General features: G+C 37.2%; 1 protein-coding gene across 2 annotated transcripts in view; it reads right to left on the bottom strand.

Moving 5' to 3' along the window:
* Positions 1–22,783, bottom strand: part of SLC4A10 (solute carrier family 4 member 10) — a 114,695-nt gene that overhangs the window by 13,257 nt on the left and 78,655 nt on the right. For both annotated transcript variants that reach the window (XM_057367648.1, XM_057367649.1), the window contains 10 exons: positions 22,468–22,568; positions 21,018–21,192; positions 20,700–20,833; positions 19,375–19,620; positions 8,682–8,787; positions 5,860–6,021; positions 5,509–5,622; positions 4,859–5,020; positions 1,965–2,216; positions 694–762 (listed from right to left, as the gene is read on the bottom strand). In XM_057367648.1, the coding sequence (XP_057223631.1) occupies positions 694–762; positions 1,965–2,216; positions 4,859–5,020; positions 5,509–5,622; positions 5,860–6,021; positions 8,682–8,787; positions 19,375–19,620; positions 20,700–20,833; positions 21,018–21,192; positions 22,468–22,568 (1,521 nt within the window). The remainder of the gene's footprint in view (positions 1–693; positions 763–1,964; positions 2,217–4,858; positions 5,021–5,508; positions 5,623–5,859; positions 6,022–8,681; positions 8,788–19,374; positions 19,621–20,699; positions 20,834–21,017; positions 21,193–22,467; positions 22,569–22,783) is intronic.

Here is a 22,783-nt window from a genome sequence, read left to right as displayed (position 1 = left end):
GGGTGCCTCATGGGCCAAAAGGATTTGACACGGAGCCATTTAATGCTGCACTCAGCCCCGAGAAAGAGCACTCAGGATCCCATCACCAGCCCCAACCTGAGTGCTGGAATGGCTGCTTTTTGTCACCTACTCCCTTTTGAGGCCACTGCAGGAATGCTGCYCTTCCACTAGACTTGACCCTTCATCCCTGCTCTACTGTGGCTTGCAACAGCTGCCCCTCCCTGCCTGGAGTGTTTATTTGCACAGGAAAGACCTTCAAAATTTCACTTATGTTAGTTTTAGGGCAAGCTGGCCCTAAAGGCAAAGTTCAAGTGTAGCCCTGCAAAGGCCCCAATGTGGAAGTTGAAAAGGCAGCATGTGAACAAGTGAATGGGGAAGCAGCAGAGAGGGAAGAGCTCCTGATAGTCATCACTCTGTTTTTAGGTTCAGACAAAATTCCCTTGATAACAAGAGAGAACAGAAAAATCAGCACCCAAAAATATGGGAAAAAAGAATGGAACACATTACCTAAAAGGAATACTCTATTTAGAGAAAATACATTTTCCTTTTTAAATGAGTCTCTTTCAAAAATTTAAGGTTGGCAACATTTCCTTTAAGATTATACACAAAAGATAATACAATAATATAATAAGAACAGGTATATTTTTTATAGAAAGCATCATCAATAACACACTTGTCATAAATCAATTTTACCTGAATTCCCTTTAGAGATGAAGCACCCATGTAAAGAAACACTCCATAAAGTACTGGCATAGGAATAAACTGCACAAACAAGGAGAGAAAGGGAAGAGCATATTAAATACTACTTAACAATTTTAAATGCTTCTAGAAAGACATTCAAAACAGTTGAAATACAAAGTGCCATATGCCTGCATTAATCAGACAAGTTGTAAATTCAGAGTCACTCAATTATAAATTAATAATGCTTCTCAGAGTATAAAGCAAAAGAAGAATCTGGCTCTCAAGTTTTATTTTCCTCTCATGGCCAATTATTACAATTTACTTTATTCCTTATTAATAAAATTAACAGAACTACACAAAAACATGGAAGTCTTAATTTATACTTAAAATTTTAAATTAAAAGACTGCTCAGAAAAATGTTCAAGAGACACAAAATACTTCTAAATGCTAAAAGAAATCTTTTGTGCTGTAAGGATTAAAAATAGGTGAATTATTCTGTGGAATGATTTTGTAAGAAACTATTTTAAATATTCAGGTTCTCAGCATACACTGCATAGRTAAAAGAGTATATCCATAGATAAGTATCCGTTAGAAATATTAAATACACAAAATGCATGTTCTGTGTGTATTCAAAGGGAAGACTTTATGATATAATAAAATATTTAATAAAATACTGCTGGGAAGTATGAGTTCTAAGGGTTTAGTGCCTTCACTGTAATAAAATGCAGATCTAAATTCTGGTTTTACTAAAGCCAGGGCTAAATCTCTCACAGATTTCACAATGGCCAGATAATTCATTAAAAAGCATTAAGTGTATGTATGGAATTACATATCCATGTAAATAGACACTTATTTTCTGGACAATGTGCAGGATGCATGAGATAATTTTCATGTTAATTTCCAAGAAACAAACCATACAACTTCTCTCACAACTGTGAAAACATTTTTAAATTACTAAGAAATCACAAAATGTTTTTAAATTTTCTAAATAAATTTTAAATTTATATAGCGAGTCTGTTTCATGATAATTTGCCACGGAGCCAAGTATTGACAAAGTGTTAATCTTCATCCACYACAGCTCAGTGGCAGAATTCCCTTTGACTTCAGTCAGGCCAGATTTTCATTGCAACGTTTTTGGTTGACAAAATGCTAGAAGTCCCCAGGCACTCCTAGACTCCTATTGTGTAACATGTTAGTTAGTAATGTGCCTGGAAAAAGAATTCACTCARTATACAGTAACAACAGTGAACTGTTCAGTGCAGTACCTCACTTTCCCAAATTACCTTTAGAATACTYGTCAAAAAGACAGATGAGCCCATAAGGATAAAAATCATGAGCCCTGTGACTCTTTGCTCCCGGATTCCAAGAAATTTCGGCTGCTCCCCTGGAGCTGAGCACTCTGATTCCAGTTTTAAGCTGTTCACATGGGATATAGAGAGGACAGTGGCTGCAACAAACCATGGCAATCCCATAATAGAGCACACACCAAGCATCACTGCCACCATGAGGAGGTCGAGGTGGTATCCACATCCTTTCTGTTAAAAAAAGCAATRGTGGAAAGAAGATATAAAATGACATGTGAATTAAGGAGAATCCTTCTAGCAGGCATTCCTAACAAACAGCTAGAACAACTAAAAATTTGTGACTTGAAGGAAAAAAAGAGCTTCCTTCTATGTGTTATCCAGGGTGGATATCYCACTCAGTGCTCAGTGCCACTGGACTCTCCTGTTCCGAGTTAAGTGTATCACAAATCCACTCTACAGCGAGCACTGAACAGCTTTCCTGTTTAAAAATCTGAAAAATCCATACATTTTCTGTTTCAACTAARTCTCTTCTGTGGATAACAGTGAGCAGAACATCCAGCTGCGCTGCCAACTTTCCACTGCACTAATCTTAGTAGAYCCTGCACCCATCCTTACACAGGAGGTGCAAAAGCTTGTATTTTTATTGGTCCCTACATAAAAATCTGTAGCAAAATCAGTTTATGCTGGAAAGGGCCATAAAACCACACTGATCCTTTTAAAGCCTTTTAATATGGTAAGCACATGATAGCAATACATTTTCACTAACGTACTTTCAATCTTAGATAAGAGCAKATAGCCAGAAAATAAGATACATGAAATTAAAATATAAAATGAGGTAGTGGTTTATTGTTTTCCTTACTCAAACATAACATCATAATATCCATATGAAAAGTCAGTCCAAAACCTCTGCGTTTGGATCACCTCTRTAGTAGTCAAATACTACATGAATTTACCAACACGTGGACAGTGCTTTGCTTTTGTAGTAGTTGATAAAACCCTTGGTTTGAATTTCAGATAAATTYTAAAACCTGCAATTACAACCTTCATATGAAAAAGAGAAATGACCAATGCATTAAACTTGGTTCTATAGATATCTGCTACCATAGCTGAGTGGGATATTTCATTCCAATTTTACCAAGTACCTCCTCACAGCTGCCAGCAGCAGCTCAAGMTATTTTCCTTTAAAAAGTCAGGTAGCTCACCATCTCCACGAAATTTTACAATATGGCAACAAATCCAGTGTCATGGTCTGGTGAAACAGTGATGTTCATGCAAACAATGTGAATATGTTGAACCATAATTTTGCCTGTAAACCCATGCAAATGCCTTTTGACATAAAAAAAGTAACTAAACTAAACTTGGAAGGGTTTGCTACTGAGACTGCCAAAAGCTGAAATGTGCACTATCCAGAATTTGCTATGGGAAGTATAAAAAAAGAGGGGAAAACGAGTTGGAAGCAAACAAATCATTTCTTTATGAAGACAACTTTTACTTCTAAAATGGGAAGCGTCTGGGTTTATGAAAATGTAAGCCACATATCAAAATGAAAATGCCATCTTATTTGCTTACATTATTTAAAAAGGGGGAAAAGTAAAGAAAATGAAGAGAATCAACTCAAGCAACCTTCCCTCACTCCCCAAAAGTGCTTATGAGCCTTATCTCCAAGGCACATCTTGACAAACTCAGAGATGTGTCAAACACAGATATTAGTTACAGGCACAATGCACTCAAAGAAAGACTTTAATTCTAAATCCTAACAGAGACACCTTTTTTTACCTTCTGACACATTTATGAGGAATGTATCTGCTAATGCATACAGAATCCGAGAGCATTTCCTCACATTCATACATGATCTGAGGAACCTGACATATGGGAAGAAAAGGAAGCATAGCAACAGGTGATGCTACACCAGACCCCAGCAAAACTAAAACGCAGCAAGACAAGGGGGCAGCCAGGAGGACCATCTGACTCCCAGATGCCAGTGCTGAAAAAACACATTCCAAAGCTTGGCAGCAAATTCCTGCATCTGTCAAGTTAACCACATGCAATGCTATGGATTGACATGAAGAGCCAGGCTGACAAAGAGGGCAAAAAAAGAACATATCAAATGTCACAATCATCCAAGAAGAGGCAATGCAAAGTGAAGGTTGCAAATGCATTTGCTAAAGCAACTTGGGATTGGATTGCTGCTTATTAAAAGTATGTCAAAAAAAAGCCTAAGCTTGCTGCATATACATGTACAGAAACCTGCTGCTAGATTTTGCCCAACAGTTTTTCAGAGGGGTGATGTCCCTTTTTCTCTCTCCATCTGTAGGCAACTAAAGTGTTAGAGAACAGAGCAGGAAGTTGTCCTATGTTGTTTTAAGAACCCATTGTGCCTCTAAGGCTCAGTTTTATTCTTCTCCCTCCTTTAAGACAGGAAGGGCATTAAAAAAATAAGGATGTGTAGAACCACAGAGAAAGATGAAGAGAGGGAAAGAAATGTTTCAAAATAACCTCTGAGTAGTTTTTTAAAATCCAGTCCAGTACAACAACGGTGTCAATTCAATATTATGGTACTTAAGAATATTAATTTGAAGAGTGGGTTTTTTTTTCAATTTATTTTAAAAATATGCTTTCCAATAAAGCATAGAAGATAGCACTTTCTTAATTCAGAATCYGTATTCCAAATTACATTCATAAAGTCTTCTGTAAGGCAGTAGATCACTGACACAGTGCACAGGTACGACACAGACCAACAAAGAAAAAATATCATTAAAATTTAAAGGGATTCTATATAATATACAGCAAGCTAGCATACTAAAGCAGATGGATGCACATTACATAACCTGAAGCAGAAAACAACAATGAAAGTATAAATTTTGACTGGATACCTTTAGTTTGTGTTCTTTTCTATTGATAATGACAGCTGTGATCTGCTGGTCCATAAAGATAAGGATAGTRCAAAGCAGGGCTGGAATTACAGCAGCTATCACTGTCCACCATGGATTAGGCCCCAAAGGAGTAATAAACCAGCCACGATCATCTCTGGTGGGCTATAAAAACAGTCAGAACTGTAAGGATTATTTACATTTCAATTTCACAAGAATACATACAATACATTACTTGGATATGATTTCCTGTAAAACCAACCCATATAAGAGCACTAAAAAAATGCTTAACTTCCTATGAGGCTAAAATAAGAAATTACATATAATAAATTTTTCTGGAATAYTGCAGACTTGACTGCACTTGATACAGTAAATGCAGAATTTGGAAGAAGCCCCAGAACATTACAGTAGTCTAGGATTTGGGTGATTTGAGCCCTGCTAATCTCTGCAGAAATGACATTAGGAAGCATGAAGGGGCCTGATGGGAGAGGCTCGCGTAAACGATTCATAAATCAGAGGGGTTGCATAATACCTTGTGAACACAAAGATTTTAAAATAATATCACTCTTCCAGATGATAATAAAAAATTATAAACCCATTACAGTGGATTACTTCGCAAAATAATAGAGCAGTGCAATTTATCAAGAACTTACCTTAAAAGCATTTGGAACCTGAAGTTTTGGTGATGGAATTCCAATGGCATAGTCAATTAAAACCATGGACAAAATAGTGAGAAAGACAGCAAAATCGCTGACAACAGATCGTACCTGTGATTAGTGAGAGAAATTACAGTTTTAACTAAAACATTCATGTATGATTTAAGATTTTTTTTTTTCACTGTTTTAAGAGATTTTTTGCTCACAGCTAAAACCGTGCCTATTCTGATACAAGTTTCTAATGGAGGAAAGGCACACTGCACTTCAGCAGCAGTTAAGGAATTTGCAATGCAGATGGAATTCCTGCTTACACACAACCAAGGACAGAACTGAAACAATGGCACACACCTTTGTGGGGAAGTATCKGCTGGTTTTGAACTGCTTCAGTGTGGATGAGAGAGTCACTGTAGAAAAGAACAGGATGACAGACCAGAAGAGGACATCTGGAACRTAGGGGCCGTGATGGCCACAGGCTCGTCCAACAAACTCACCATGAAACTTTTTACATTCCTGTTGGGGAGAGCAAAATAGTATTGTTCTAAAAAATAGTACATTAATATTTTCTTTCCAATTTATTTTCTAAATTGGAAGCAGATTGTATTACTAGAAATGGTAAGTATATATCTAATATTTAGATATTTATACTTTCAAAAAGTAAAGGTCACTATGTTTGCATTTAGTCTGCATGGAAAATTCTCAAAGGAATCTCTTTTTAACCACATTAAATGATGAAATCACTGAGACACATCATAAATAAWGTCATTAATATAAAAACAGTTTTATTTCAAACTCAGCATGCACACTGGGTTACTTTCTGTGTACAGAACAGATTTACACTTACTAACGCTCTCCAGGTGTGGTAAGCAAAGCTCAAAAGCCACCAAGAAAAGGTCTGTTCCCGGTGCATTCTCAAGAACTGCTTTTTTGTTTTAACTTCACAGGCCCGGCAATTGAAAAAGCTCTTTAGGGTGTGTGGCATTGGCCTAAGAGGAGCCAAATACATTTAATACCACACGGGGGCAGCACATCCCACAAATTGTCTTTCTCTTAAAAAAAAATCTGATAAAATGCTGAAAACCCCAAAATCGGTACCATCAATTATATTTAATATAGTTTAAGATGAATATGCAGATACAGTAAAAGCATTTCAGTACTTTTCCACTACCATCCTTAGTTGTCTAAAATCATAAAGAATAGCTCCAGAAGGATGAGCTACAAGCTCTGGAGTCAAAATCCTTTCCTTCATCCCAATCCCTCCATACTTATTAAGAAAAATGAAATTCAKCACCCAGAATTCCAGGAAAAATTCYARGAAGAATTCCRGAATYCAGGAAGGGATTCCAGGAAGAAACATCCTGGCAGATCAGGATCTTTTAGTATTAGTATTATTTATTAAATTAAGTGTGTCACTGGCTCATCAGACTCACTGCACAATAACATGTTGTGGGAAACTTTAACTTTGAACAAAGATTGCCTTGGAAAAAAATGCAATTTCTATTTGATGACTGTGAGACAAAGTTTTTGATACTGGTATAGCAGTAAACTTGGGATGGAGGTCATCATATGCCTCCTGAAGAGGATTTTGCCACCATCAAAATCCTCTTCACACTTGGTTCAAAATCCTCTTTATACTTGGTCCAAAATCCTTTGGTGACACTTGGTTTGTCTTGATAGCAAAAAATAATTGTTGGATTTTAAGAATGAGAATCCAGATCTTCAGAAACATGAAACATTTTAAGTAGACACAAGAAATTCATGAAGATATAAGCAGTAAAAGAGACATAATGGGGTGAGCTGACCAAATATTTACAGACAGCAATGTCGAATCTCTTACTGCAGTTCTCTAGAACAGAAGTTTCTTGATTATGCTTGCAAGAAATAAAAATATGGAARTRCAAGTAAATTCAGTTATTTCTTTGGCAACTATAGGTACTTAGGGGAAAAGTTGGTCAGTTATCCTGCTACCTATGTAAACTCAAGTTTTGGTAATAAGCTTTCACAGAAGTTTTTAAGGGTTTTATATAATGCAGCCAGTCTTTTACATTTATAGTTAAAACAAAATCTGTTATTTTAAATCTCCTCAGCTGCAAATGTACTCTGAAAAACACTGTCAGAGATCTGAGAAAGTGAGAGGAGGAGTCTGCCCCTGCACAGATGCTCTTAGAGTGTGCTGCAATTTTGAGAATATTCATTCTGGACTGCTGGAATCCCTCAGGCCAGCAGTTCTCAACTTTCTTTCTGCTGTTGCCACACCAACAGAGTTGAGGAGCAGTCCCTGCTCAGAGCAGCCATGGAAGACAGCTCTTACTTAACACGAGCTCCTCTGCATTTTTGCCTTTGAAAAAAAAAAGAACAGTAACTTCTGGAGACAGTCCACTGGAGTGGCTTTTAGGTGTTCAATTTCATCATGCCTACAGCTTGGTTAATTCAGTTATATCTCTTCAGTCTGGTATCTTTTGCATTCAATTCTCCTTGACTGTGTAATGAAATTATCCATTTGCAAGGAAAAGTGGTGGCCCAATCTCACCATGACACTTTAATCAAGTTGTAAATGTCACTTTGAAGAAGGCAAACTTGAATTATATAAATCCTTAAAACATAGGAAAGTGTACTGTTTAGAAACTAGTTACACATTCATGCAAGCCCCACTAAACTGTAGCTTTATCCCCTTCTTCTCCTGGGAAATAAAAATTACAGAATTTACGTAAGAAAATAATGGTCACTGAGGTGTTACAAAATTTCTCCCCTTCCTCTTTTTTATAGCCTGAACAATTGCAAGTATGTTTTAGGGGAAATAAATGCTTCTGATTCTTTCTACACAAGGGAACTTTGGTTTTGCCATCTGGCAGAATTTAGGAAAAATTCATTGTCATCTGACATGTTTGACTTAATCTCAGCCAAGCTCTTGTGCTAGTGTGTCAAGAAGGTTCCAAAGCAGGGCATAAAACGTACACACTTGCTTTAGCATGTACTATCAGAGGCTGCAAAAAGCTTACAAAAAGAAGTAATGTTATAAAGTCCATGCTAATTTTTGTTAGGCGTCTTTTATTATTTGTTTGAACCAATATGATCAGAAAAAAATGGGGTTTTTTCAGTATATTTGCTGCAGTAAGATAGACTAAATTATTTATGCCTATGTCTTTATTGATTAAGTTTCCAAATTTACTTACTGACACAGTTAGGTTCCCCCATGGCACATCAGATGCAGATATATTGTAGTCCTGCCAGTATTGTAATGTTTTATTGCTAGGATGTTCTGGTTCCACACAATTGCATCTGAAAAGACAATTTTTTTTCTTTAATACTGAAAGATATATCAGATATTAATCCAAATTACCATCTTTATGATACATTGAAATTATGCTCTACTTTGACAGATAATTTTAGTTAAATGAGTTCAGTAAATGCATGCTTTGAAGCAGTTTGTAGTTCAGTAGCTAGTGCTATTACCAGAGTACATTTGCTGTGAGGTGCATTTTCATATATAGTACGTAACGTGACATATTCAAACCACTGATCACAACAGGATTTACCACCTATTTTCTTCCTTGTCTATTGATACTTCTGARCAGTTTGGAATACTGAGAGTGTGCCAGTTCCACCCTCTTACACCTAGCATTTCTCTATATGGACGTTAGGTGTATGTAGTTTCAGGCTGATCCATTCCTCAAATAACAAATTCTCTGTATCATCTTTCTTTCTCAGACAGAGAAGGGCCTTTGCATGCAAAACTGCCCAACTACCCAGTCAGCTGTCAGGCCTCTGAGTGTCAGGATCACCAGCAGCAAAGGCTCTGTGAACTCTGTGTTCCTCATTTTTCCTTTCTCCACAGCTGCAGTGAAAGCACGCTTTTCATTTTAAATTGTGTATTCCAACACGCAAAATGTGACGAAACAGTGTGGGAGGACAATACCGCAAATAGGTAATTTTAAATCAAAATTAAGTCTTTAAAGCCTCTGAAGCAACCGTGGGAGGCTTTTTCTTTGACAAAGCCTTCAAAATTTTCAGGATACTCCATAGGATCCAAAATGTCTCTGTAAGATCCAAGAAGTCCTCTTTGCAATGCTCTTTAAATTAATCCTACTTTAATAATCCATAGCACCATCTAGCCTGCTTGTATTTTAATGTGCTCATGATGACTTTAAATAAATTGTTTACTCTCTGATAAAGTTTTCAGGAGTAGCTGGGGAYAGGATAACATCTGACTATCACGTGCAGAATCACTGAGCACAAATTGCATTACAGCTGTAGCAGAATATCAGTTTATTCACTTACCTACACCCTCTATTTTCTATGTAGCTGTTTATCTTTCCACAAAACGACAATACTCATCTAGATCTGTATGATTTTCTATAAAAGAAATTCTACCATCTGCAACGTGAGGACACAACACTGATATTCTGTTTCAATTACAATACTATACATGTGACAACAGCTGCATTACACAGATAGAGATGCAGGTTGTCTTTGTGCAATTCCTTGCTTTTATTTTAAATGCAGCTATTTATGAAAGAAAGAGAAAACCCTTACAGCCCATGAACAAAAAGAAAAAAGAAAAAAAAAAAAAAAAAAANAAAAAAAAAAAAAAAAGCAACTGCATTCAGAGGAGTAGAGGGCCTGAGCCAAAAGTCCTTGGACCTTTCAAACATATTTAATATGCTTTGGATCAGGCCCTAAGTGCAGAATGAATGTGTGCTCAATGCAGAGTTCAAAGGATTACGAGATGGGTTAAATGAAGCATCACTACCAGTGAGCTACAGCAGCAGAACAAAGCCAACCGAGGGCAGGGCTATGCCAGCTACTGCCAGGGAGTATTTGATGTCCATGCAGCAATGCAGAGGTGCTKTGCCAGGTTACTGCTGTTCTCTGTGAGCACAGGAGCTCCTTGGCCCCTGGGGTCCCTCGCCGATCGCAGGCTGGCGATGCCCACTGGGGATTGATTACGGCAGCCACGGGGACACGGCTGCCACTCAGTCACCTCCTCACTAGAAGGGAAGGCTGTGCCTGTCGCCAGCACTACATGGTACAGCTACACTTGCTGCAAACTGCAAAATTACATTTAAAGGTTAGAGGAGCCAAAACTTCTATTTCCTCAGAAACGTGACAATTGAAGCTATAGTTTAATACAGCTCAAGGAATTCACCTTCGGATGAGATCTTCGGATGAGATCTGTTTATTTCTATAGCAATATCATTTTCCTCCTGTAAAGCATTCCAGTCTGGTCTTTACCRAGTTTCACAGGCTTCAAATAATGGCAGATTGATCATCAGAAAATAAGTGATTTGGGCAAATTCCACCCACACAGATCAAAATCACCCTGCTTTTGYTGCTGAATGGTGCAGAATCAGGCCCTAACTGTGGAGATCAGATCCTGATTTCTGCTCAGAAGACCATTCAAACGATGATCTCAGTGTTTTGATATATACATACTATTACATTGCTTTCAATATTGTATGTGTTTTGGCAACACTGACATTTTGATGTGAGATTCTATCATGGTATTACTGTCTTCCAGCATCACACTAATTGCTTAACATTTTAGAGCTGTGAGATAGTAAAACACTCSCTGTCCATCCAGAAAACACAAATGAAGGTACCATTCAGTGCCAAAACATAAAAARATTATCTACTAAAATGTGTCATTTCATAACAGATGTAATTGCTTCAATGATAAGTATTTCCCAACATAACTGACCTGCAAGGAGAATCTCACATTAATGAAATAATGCTTCCTACTTGAATCTTTTTAATATTTTAGTCTTTCACTGGCATTTTTACTTTGAGAAGTTTTGGGAGAAAAAATAAGATATGCAGAATAGTTAACACTAACACATCCTTCTATTTTCCTGATAAAATATCACTCAGAAGGCTGGAATAAGCAAACATGTATTTCCTCTTGGGGGTTCAAATGCTCTTTCTTGTAAAGTTTTGTAAAATTACTCTTGTAAAATTACTTTCTTGTAAAGTTGTTTGAAGTGCTGAGTGCTTGCCCACGACAAGAAATCTAAGTGGAGTTTATGCTACTAACAAATGAGTAGGAGACCATACAAACACCTATATTTTCTAAGCAAAATATTCAGCTTCAAATACAGTACCAACTTAGCAAAGTACTCTTGTATCTTTCAGTGATAAGTCAGCAATCATCTTCCTTACACTGAAAGATTCAGGATTCTTCTGATTCTCTTTCATCGTGGCTAGAATACAGGCAGGGAAGGATCTGACACTGGTTGTGGCAGCGAGACCATAGGTGTCACTGTGGGGGGAGGGAATATTTTCTGCCAATCTCAACACATCTGTTTCATCACACTGATGACAGAAATAATTCATTTTTCATTTTGTCACTGCAAGACATTCTGACCTCCTGGTAGCGATTCAGGTGTTTAAGCATGGGTGACTGCACACTCCACTGTATCGGTGACATCCATGAGGGGCTGGCACATATGAGAGGGCCCACGGTGACTCACACCTTTGTTTTCAAAGCAGCTGCAGGCTGAGAGATCTAAAATGGCACTAGATACCCAGTCACAGGACCCTACCTGTGCTTAAAATGCCTGTATGTTGCATCCAGGCAGATATCAATTCAAATTCAACTCAGTCTAGTCCCTCCAGTCCCTATATAGTCATTTTTCAGTTTGCTTCTTCACCATTTTTCACCTCTCATGCATGCTCTGCTCCCCACACAGGTTTTAAACATGCAGCATGGTGCCACTCCAGCTTCAAAAAAGAGCCTCAGACTGTTTTTGTGAGTAAATAAAACACATTCAARTGGTGCAGCTCCCTTTGAAAGCCCCAGGGCCACTCATCTGTAGGCAGTTGCCATTTTTCAGTAGACTCTTTTCRAGACTATGAGGCACTTACTACTGATGATTTTATACAATGCAAAAGGGACTGGTTTGGATCTCTTATTTTTCCAGGATTAACATATTGCAAGCTACTCCCATTTATTCTAGATAAGGGTCTGATCTATAAAAGATGCAACTGCAGCTTATTCCTGATTATTCAATACATCCTTTCCTCTTCCTAGAAGGGCAAAATGCCTTCCTGGCTCACTTAAGATAGCCTGAGAATGAGATTTGCTCAATATGAATATTTATAATATTTWAAAAACTACACGCAAAGTATGACAAATAAGTTGCAAAATGCGCTTGTTTAAACAATATGTCTCGTGGAATATCAGAGCACATATTTGGTGAGATGAGTAGGAAGGTTTTCCCCCAGCACGAGGATGCTCTGAGTGTGTCGTGCACTGATCACGCAACAGAGACAGAGGAAGATGACAGGATGAAAAGGAAGATAACATCACTAAGTTTGTTTTTAAAGTAAAGTATATTTATAGGTATTTTTTACATTGCATTTACAAGGCTGAAGTATATTAACAGCAGAATGTTATGCATGTTTAGGTTTTCTCCTAATATACCACTTTCATGTGAATTATGGTATTCACAGAATCTTTCTGTGTCTAACAACTGCAAGGGGAAGAAGACAACAAAAAGTATATAAATGATGTTTTCTCTGCTGCCTCATACCTATGACACCTATATATCCCTGGCTTTATATTGCCATATTCCTTCTCGTGCCAAAATTCATAACAACTAAATCAAAGTCTCAGTCRAGAAAAGACTGGAAACAAAATAATTAATAGTGATGGAAAATGGACTTGTCAGTTAAGTTCTATTCTCAGTATCATGAAACCCTTTCACAGCACAGCTGTCATGGCAAGACAAGATTTTTTTCTTCATTTATTTATGAGATCTGCCATCCTGAATTACGACCATTAAGTTATGTAGCTCATCTCTGACAGTCACGAACATCAGTAGGCATCAACATATATTCTCTAAGGTTGCAAGTCTGTAGAGTTGCTGAAGTTCAGGAGGAAAACAGAAAAGCCTGTTAAAGTACCTAAACAAATCACTCAGCAGCACAATAATTTCCAAGAGAGCAGCACTATGGTATGCAGCTGCCATACACAGACRTTCATGTGCAGAAAAGCAGTGCAACTCTGTGGGTTACTGACAATTCACCTGAAAGCTTCCACTGAGAAATATTTCTAGGATGTCATTTCACCCCGCTTCCACAGTTAAAAGAGCACACACTTGAGGARAAGAGTGTCAGTATAATACTGGTATAAAAATAATGATGGCCATACATTACAATTCTATATGGTCAGCTTAGGTTTCAATTGTTCAGATGGAGTGCATCAACACACATAAAGGTACTGTAACAAAACCACCCCAAAATTTTAGGTAAGCCTTCCTAGGTTTTGAGGGCATTGTGTAAACCAGCTATCAGCTACAAACTGGATACTGTGGAGAATTGCTTAACAAGGAGATCCTTGTTAAGGAGAAGCAGAAGGGATGAGCAGTAGGAAAGAATAAAGCAAAGGTGGGCACTCTCTGGGTTTAAATGAGAAAGAAAGAGACAAAAAAGTCAATTGGGTTAGGTARGCACAGAGAAGTCCTAGAATAAAAAGAATAAATAAAAATAATGGATTCCAAGGTCTGTCAAGAAGCAAAAGGGAAGCAGTTAAACTCAGAGATGGCAGTTGCAYGGTTCTGGGAAGAAGAGGGATATTCTTAAGGAAGGACACACAAGATATGGCACAGTTACTTAACTGGGCAAGAAGAAAGAACTTTATGCACAATTACTTAACTGGGCATAAAGAAGGGCAAAAGAAAATTTATATTCATAATTAACTTTAAAGAAATCATTACAGGAATTGGAATTCAGTTACATGCCTGGGATTATAATGAGCAATTCTGTGCTTATCATGACTGACTCTTCCCATTCTACCTGCAGCTTAAGGGATACAGGGAATAAACCAACCTAATTTGCATCCAATAATGATGTATTTAGATTAGGTTATAYAGATAATGGAAGATTTAAAACTTGCTTGTGCAAACAGTGGTATGCACAAAACTAATCTTCACAATCCCTTCTAGAAGAAATGGTTTCTATAGCCTGAAATGATAGAGATTGACATGATCTTGGCTCCCTAATTACATCAGAGTGGGATTTTCTACTCCTAATGCTTAAGTGCATGTCAATACCAAGACAGATTGCAATATGCATATTACTATGCCAAGAAATCACTTTAAAATTATTCAATGTAATCTGTTAATAATTGAGTAACTTCTGGTAAAGAATTATTAAAACAACATGAATTCATCACTTTGAAAAAAGAATTAATAAAAACAAAAAAGATATATAAAATTCCTTTCTATACCAAAAAGGTRTATGAAGATCTAAGCAACCTCACCCGGGGGAATAACTGAAGTTCTGCATTCTAAGATAAGTATCTTAAAATGCTTGCATTTTGAAGAACACTGGATTGCTTTCTAAATCACATTCCTTTCACCCATAATGCTTATTCTGATTTCCTTTTAAAAACAGTGGTTTTTATCTGCTCCAATATGGGGTTCTCCTCTCCTAGCAAAAATAACATTCTAATATTTAATATGCACATTAAAATGATGGGCATCAGTGTTCCAGACAGGATTCAGTAACTGGAGATATATTTGCTACAGGGATAGGAAAAAAACAGGAGGAGGAGAGTGCAGAAATAAGAGAGTTGCTATGCCAACCTACAAATGCTAATGGCATGACAAATACAAAAAGGTCACATAAAAAAAGAGAAAGAAAAGCTCTGATCAAAAAGTATGTCTATTTAATTTAGTAAACAATGTAGCTAATATGTGAATTCCTTCAAGATAATTCAGTTTAGAAATAAAAAAATGCAGCACAGTACCACACTGAAAATCAGGTTGTCTTTGTCCTTTGATTTAGCTTTTAAATGCCTTATTCTTCATCATCCATATCAAAAACACGATGTTTTAGAAAAAGTTACATATAAATGCTGAATGGATTTTCYTGCAAGTAGATCATGTACAGATTAGGGGCAATATCTGGAGCAATATTTAAACAGAGGATAAAAAACTGAATTTAAAAAATGAACAAAAACTGAATTATGTCTACTTTTACATTAATTAGATTGTGAAACAAGATATTTTTGTCTTTTTGAGGTAAAATTCTGCAACAAACTCAAATACCTATTTTCTACTTAAAATGGTTAAAAGCTAAATGCAGTTTTAAAGAAATCGTTTAGGAGGACTTTCAGCCAATTTTCAAATATTTCAGTGTGCTTGATTTGAAAAAAAAAATCCTATTTTGAATGTTCTTTCTGTAGTCTTCTACGGTTTCTTATGGCAGGTATAAGTAAGGACTCCTGTACTCTCAAATAAAAGATATGCATGCAATTCAGTGTTTTACATCAAACTCCTGCAACAGAGGCTGTCAGTAACAGAATACAAACCCACCAAAAACACAGAATGGGTTTTCTCTCTCACGTGAAATACAGTTTCAATCTGGCTGAAATACCAAACAKTAGAATTACTATTCCCTTTGTCTTTCTAGCAGCCCAAAGAGAGCACTAACAGCATGCCAATGACCTTTCCTGGGTCAAACTCATGTCTTCACCAGGGCAAAGGAAAAGTATTGGCATTTAGACAGACAACTGTGGACATCAGAGCATCCTCAGAAAGCCCATGGGAAAAGAGAGGAGGGCTGGGCCACATCATATACTGAAAATTTCAAATACATACAGTGTTCTGACCAATTCATTATCAACTTTTTGAGTGGGCAACAGAAAAGTCAGGAATTTTACCATATAACTCAGTCTTCTAGAACAGAATTGCAGATCCAAGATAARGTTTTACATAAGCTTTGGTTGAGCATTCAAAGAGAAATGAGTTGCTCAACCTTTTGAAGATCACCCATGGCTAATTAAAGACCTGCCAAGGCTTTACTAACAATTAAAAACTTGTCTTTAAAATCCCCAAAGAGGAAAATGCAAACAGCTGTTTTAATTAGCAAAACAGCAGATACTAATTAGCTTCTGTAACAGAGTATGCTGGTCCTTTAAGGACAGGACCAGTTTCAGCCCAAGTTTGTTACCCATTTAAACCACAAATAGAAGGACTGGAATCAGATGCTGCAGAAAAAGCTTCTAATTCCTTCTGAAATCAATATTCCCCAACTTCAAGTACACAAAAGAGAGACTGTTATTTTAAGGAAACTTCTATGCTTATCCATCTTTTAGTTTTTTATCCTGCTGGAACTGAGTYGTGCACAGACATTTGAGCAGGGACTGAGGGTACTTGAAATGCCTTGTGATGGTCCCATGGGGATGGTAATTGTGACATCTCCTCTTCTGGGCAAAAGGCCACTGTATGTGGCCAGAGTAAGACTAATCTGTGCACATTTGCACAGCAAGCCCACGGAGCTCAGGCTGCATCGAGTCTGCTGTGAAAGCACTGGGCAGCTCATCTGGGCAGCTGGTGTACAATGGTTCCAACTGAGCACATCTTTCAGGACTGGTTCCGAACAACTAAGAAAAAATGGATCAAATTAAGGAGAAAGGAATGGAGAGAACAGAAGAGGCTGGATTAACCCTTTTGTTGTGTTCAGAGCACAGATCCTTGGAGTCTAACAAGGATAGACTCTAACAAGACAATCAATATGCATTGATTGCCAATATACCGCCATTTCCAGCACTCMGTTTTAAAGTTAAAAAAAGGTAAAGTCACATTCCATAAGAGCTATATGTCTACAGCTAGTCATTTTGCTGTTAGTGGGGTCAGTTGCTATGGACATGATTGATAATAAAAAGTGTATTGCTGCAAGCAGAAGATGCAGTGTAAATRCCAAATGTGAGATGTAATACAAGAGTTTAAAAGGCAATCTATTTGTACTATCTACACAGAGTGAAAGGATAACTGAAAATACAGTTATGAAATAATAAACTCATAAATAACTGCAAAAATACAATATCAAATAAGTTTGATATCAGCAGTATCAAATAATTCTGAYGTATGTGTTTGAAAACACCAAGTAGTGGTCAAATCTTTCTCCCCTGCTTCTGGAAGACACTTGTCCTTCAGGAATTGTGTTTGAAAAATCTAAAACTGTTGTGCTGGTATTCCAGCAMTGTGGGACAGTACAGGTCRATAGGTTTGTTGGTTTTGGGKTTYTTTTRCCTTTTTGTGTGCTCTGCATGTTTTACATTCATTGCTCAGTTACCAAGAGCAATTACGTAAACACCACCCTTCAAAAAYCAGTTTGGGATTCTGATTATTGAATGGCATTCTAACTAAAACCAACAACATCTATTTGTAAACACAAGGATTATAATGAGAAAACATCTTCACAAAATATAGATGTCACTATGACTGTACCCCTACAAGCAGGACTGTTAAACTCATTTCTCTGAAATCTCAAGCAATATTACGGGATTCAGCTAACCACAAATACAAGTACCCAGGAATCCATGTTTCTAGTTGTGTTTATGCTTTCCATCACATATTTTAATATCTCATCTCCACTGCCTAAATGGTTTCTGAATAATTTTTTGTCTTTGTATAGTATTTCAACATCTGATTTTCAAAACGAGGAGGACATCATGTTCTCTTTCCCTTTGAGACTACTTTGAAGTGGCAAAGGAAAAAAATCCACAAAGACTGTGTTATATGAAGGTCTTTGGAGTAAAATACCTACTTCACAGARGGTGAGTAAAGCTAAATAAGAAAATATAACCTCAACTGCATGCAAGATCTAGTCTTGGTGTCTATTGCTTTCTCTTCAAATTAATATTCCTTTGTCCACTGATTAAACTATTCGAGAGCAGAAGTATTATTTTCAGCATGATGAGAGTATGTCACAGCAGAACCATAGTTCCTCTAATTTAACTTGTTCCGTGTCTTAAGGTATATAATGTATATTCAGATTCAGGATTTGCTAACTATTTTTCCAGTGATAATATACACAAAGCTCAAATGTTTTCTCTGTTGCTGTGTTCTGTTTTTCCCAGCTTAAAATGCAAATGAGACATTTGGTTGAGACACTCCTGTTTTTCCAGTGAACAGAAGATGTGGCACTGTTCAAGTACTGTTCCTTTAGGGCCCCGCCCTGCTCWTGCTGAGGGTTCAAATGGGTTCAGTGAAATAATAAAGACGTTTCTGGAGAGAGATTTTCATTGAAAATGCTTTTAAATGACATTTTTAGTTAATGATGTGACCAGGCTTCAGCGGCCTGAGGACAGACTAGGATCTTGTCCCTTACTAGAACATTTTTGTTCTCATATCACAGRAACAGGTCTGTGGGGTTTTACTTCTAAACAAAACAATATTGATAAAAGCAATTCACTTTTTTATTCCCTAAGYAGATTAGTACTTATCCAAACTTCACAATAAAGTAAAGCTGTTTATATGCAGTTAGATTAAAAATTTTGTTATTTAGAACAAATTGATWATGAGTTACTGAGATTGATCTAACAATTCCAAATCCACTTCAGCTTTTGGAGCTTGTATCCTAAGTGCCAGAAAGGTATCAAGTAGGTACTTTATATCAGAGTTCACCTTTAGATAGGTGAATATTTCAATTTGAAAAAAAAAAAAACCAAAAACAAAACAAACCAAAACAAACATTACCTGAACATTCTGTTGACAGTGAAAGATTATAAATCATAAGTATGAGGTTACAGGAAGAGACCATGAGTTAAGTCTCATTAAATAAAAATCAATAGGGACCCAAAAATGAGATCCCTCTAAGTCCTACTTTTAATTCTAGGCTAAGTTGAATATGTTGAAGATTTTCCAAACTTCAAGTCAAKACATTTTTAACTCAAATAAATGTGTCCTGCTTGTACATATCCCCCCAGTAACTACTTCCATAAGGCAGCACAGTGACTAAATAGCTTCCACATGTTAATTTTGCAACTATTGCAAACTTTTCCTGCTGTGCTCCTTGCAGAGAAAACAATCTTTGGAGAAAAAAAWACCTTAACAGTTTAACAGAAGAAATCTTACTTACGAGTACTTGGTCAGCAGTTCCAGATTATTATGCATGTTGATTGGATATGTCTCACTAAGATGGAACAGCTTCTCTAAGGCCTCATAAATGAAAATGATGCAGATAAGAGAAGCAAAAGCTTCTTCAGTAAATCTAGTAATGTAGCAGACTAGGGAGCTTGCATCGGTTGCAACGAGGATGATGCACAGGATTGCAGTCCACAGCCCAATGCTGGCTCTCAGAGAAAGGTACGACAACCCATACTCTCTAAAAATAAGAAAAAATTAAACATAGTCAACCTTTTGTCCAACCATAGTGAATGGAAACAAGGCAGTTCCAAAAATTCCTTTCTGGGGACAATCTGAATCACAAATTATATAATTCCTGTGAAGAGAAGATATGACCAAGTCACCTCCTGACCAGAGCTCTTCTCCCAGTTAACAGGACACAAAGAGCTCTATCTCTACTGAAATGATCACATGAGCAGCTTAGAGTTGTCACACACATGAAGTGTATAATGTCCACTCACTCCTTATCCCATATCCTGCTTTGTGAACAGCCAACACCTGTAAATTTCTTTTTAAGCTGTGAAAGAGTAGCTATAACAACTTCMACTGAAATGCTATAAGCTTACTGCATATAATAGAGCTCCAAACATATGGGGTGACATTATCTCAGGGATAATGAAAGGTCTGCCTGAAGGTGCTGGAAATTCATTTGGGTGCTAAGTGGGATTTCCTGCTCTGTGTTGGTCAGGAGATCCTGGTACAGAAGTCTCTGTCACAGCAATGAGGCAGAAAAGCAGATAAGATAGCAGAGCAGCATGATGGCTGCCAAGATGGACACAATTTTTAACCCCACTGTAGCACAGATATGTCAAGTACAGCACTTTATTCTGGCATGACACTTCACCCCCTCTCTGTCAGGGGAGAGAATGGCATGGTCTACATTAGTGACCACGGAAAGAGGGCACCACCTCCTCTGAACACACTTGCTTGGTGAGAGGCAAGACCTTTYRAATCAGAGATGAGAGAAAGCACTGCTTTAAATSCATTGTCTCAGAGTAGAGAATGATAAAATTTAAAAAAAAAATAACCTCACATAAGTATCCTGCAGCTAACACGTGGGGAAAGGGGGAAAGGACAGTTTAAAACAAAAAAGAGCCCCTAATTTAAGTAAATTAACCTTCCTACATTACCAATTCACTGCATACTTKTTGGACTCTGCAAAACAATAAAGGCAACTATTTATTTTGTAGTGCACTGCTTAGGATTTCAATTTTGGAATTGGTGTCTCTACTTTTACCTAACAACACATGAAGGATGATAAAWATGGTCTTCACTTACTTGCAAAATTTGAATAAGATCTTCTCAAACACTAAAACTGGTCCTGTGCTGCCAAGTATAGTGAGAGGCTGTCCACCAAAAAGAGAGTAGGCAATTCCAGTCATGGATGCTCCAAACAGGGATTCTATTGCACTCTGAAAATGACAGAGAGAAGTGTCCATAAATTTTCAAACCAGGTTCTTTTTGCAATGTCTTACTCTGAACTCTTCTAAACATTGAAAYACCAATATATAAGGGTGATTCATGCAACAGTAAGGAAATACTAACCACAAAACTAGGAATGTAAGTTTGTTTTAAAAGTTCAGATTTAACACATACTATACGACCTTCAGTTGCTTCTCCCAGCAGACCACCAAAGGTGATGACAGGAGACATGCAAGCACAGTAGAGAAACAAAAATGATGCCAGACACTGCAGACTGAGAGCATCCCTGAAGTCACTCCAGAAGAAGGGAGCTTTTCTTTTGATATCTAAAATTAATCCTCCAAAAAATCTAAAGAAAACACAGAAGAGCTCAAATTAATTAGGATGGCACACCAAACTTTCTTCTMTAGTATTGCTTCAACCTCACTGCAGAGAAGCTACTGTTCCTTGATTAAATGATACATTCACTTCTTTTTAAACCTTCATAGAAAAGTAAGTTTATAGGAAGCCTCTCTTTGTAACTTCAACCAGGAAATTACTGTGGGTTTAAAACAAACTAATTTCCATGCCTCTTTTACAAATTTTTTATCTAATCATCCAGACCCAAAAGTTCTGTACAGTTGCTTGCTCCAGTGCTCTAAACCAAATGTTTTATTATATGAAATAATTCTTTACATTTGTTTAATCTGAGAGCTATCATAGTGCCTATTTGCCCACACATTTATATATAGAGCTTCACATTCTTTATTTGAGAACCTGTTCCTAAATAAACTTGATGATAGAAATGAGTATATGCTACCATTTTTCAAGGACAAGAACTGTCATCTTTTGTCATTTACACKATGTCAAGTATAATCAAATATTTAGGAACAGACGCTCCCTTACAAGATACCATACAGAAAAAGTAAATAACCCCACAATGCTCTTTTTCTCACAGGCACACAATGTATCAGTTGCTGCTGAGGTAAAGAAGAACGTGCAATGCCAATACCTCCTAAATATTAAAACAATCCTTCAAKCTGTCAATTAGCTGGTTTCACTGGTGAGAGAACAGCTTCCAGCCAGACTGGCAATCATCTCCTCTGCCCCAGWGTGCACCAAACACTGCAGCTGAATCTTCAGCTTCATGCAGGYAGCAGCAATGTTTAAATATCGAGAGGCAGCAAGGCAAAAGAAACATCTATTGCCCACCTACACTGCACTAAGGCAGCCACTGACAGCTGATACACTTACACCACACAATATTATATAAGATAACAGAAAATAAGTATTCATCGGGACAAATTCTTCATTCTGATGTCTATTGCAGCCACCAGGGTAACCAGAGTCTCGTGTACCTGGATGTATCACGAGAAACATTAAGTTTAAGAGATGTCTGGCCTTTGCAAATAATAGAGAAAGGAGCTTGCAATAAATACAATGAGAAAACYCAAACCCTCTTTCCCTCTCCTGCTCTCTGCAAACCAGCATGTATTGTCCTCTTCAGCTGTGTGATATCTGCAAATCAGGACAAATGCCTCAAAGAAATCAGGTGCCAGGACCCTTGTGAGAGAGAACCAGACCATTGTGATTCCTTTTGAACATCACTTTGAACATTTTAGATTTTGCATTTGATTTCACTAACTTTCCAGTGCGCTGCAGTTCTGGTCCAGAGTGTCCCCCAGGGTGTTCTGCTTCCCCATGGGCTGCAGTTCCATTTGGCACTCCCGGGATCTTACGCTTCTCCTACCAGAAAGAAAAGATACTTCTCAGGGGTCTTAGTGCCAAAACATATTCTCAGTAGAAAAACAAAACCCAAAACAAACACACTCTCTGAAAGTGGAAAGCTTAAACATAAAGATTTTATTTTAAGATTTATCACAAAACATCTTGAATCAGAAAATATTTTAGAGTAGCATCCTTTGAACAATTTTTGCAATAAGACTAGAACAAAAGCACTC

This window comes from Malurus melanocephalus, unplaced genomic scaffold, assembly GCF_030028575.1.
Source record: "Malurus melanocephalus ecotype Western Australia unplaced genomic scaffold, MMel_1.1 scaffold_81, whole genome shotgun sequence".
Lineage (NCBI taxonomy): Eukaryota > Metazoa > Chordata > Aves > Passeriformes > Maluridae > Malurus > Malurus melanocephalus.
The sequence above is the reverse complement of the archived record's forward strand: the minus strand, read 5'-3'. Positions and strand labels throughout refer to the sequence as shown.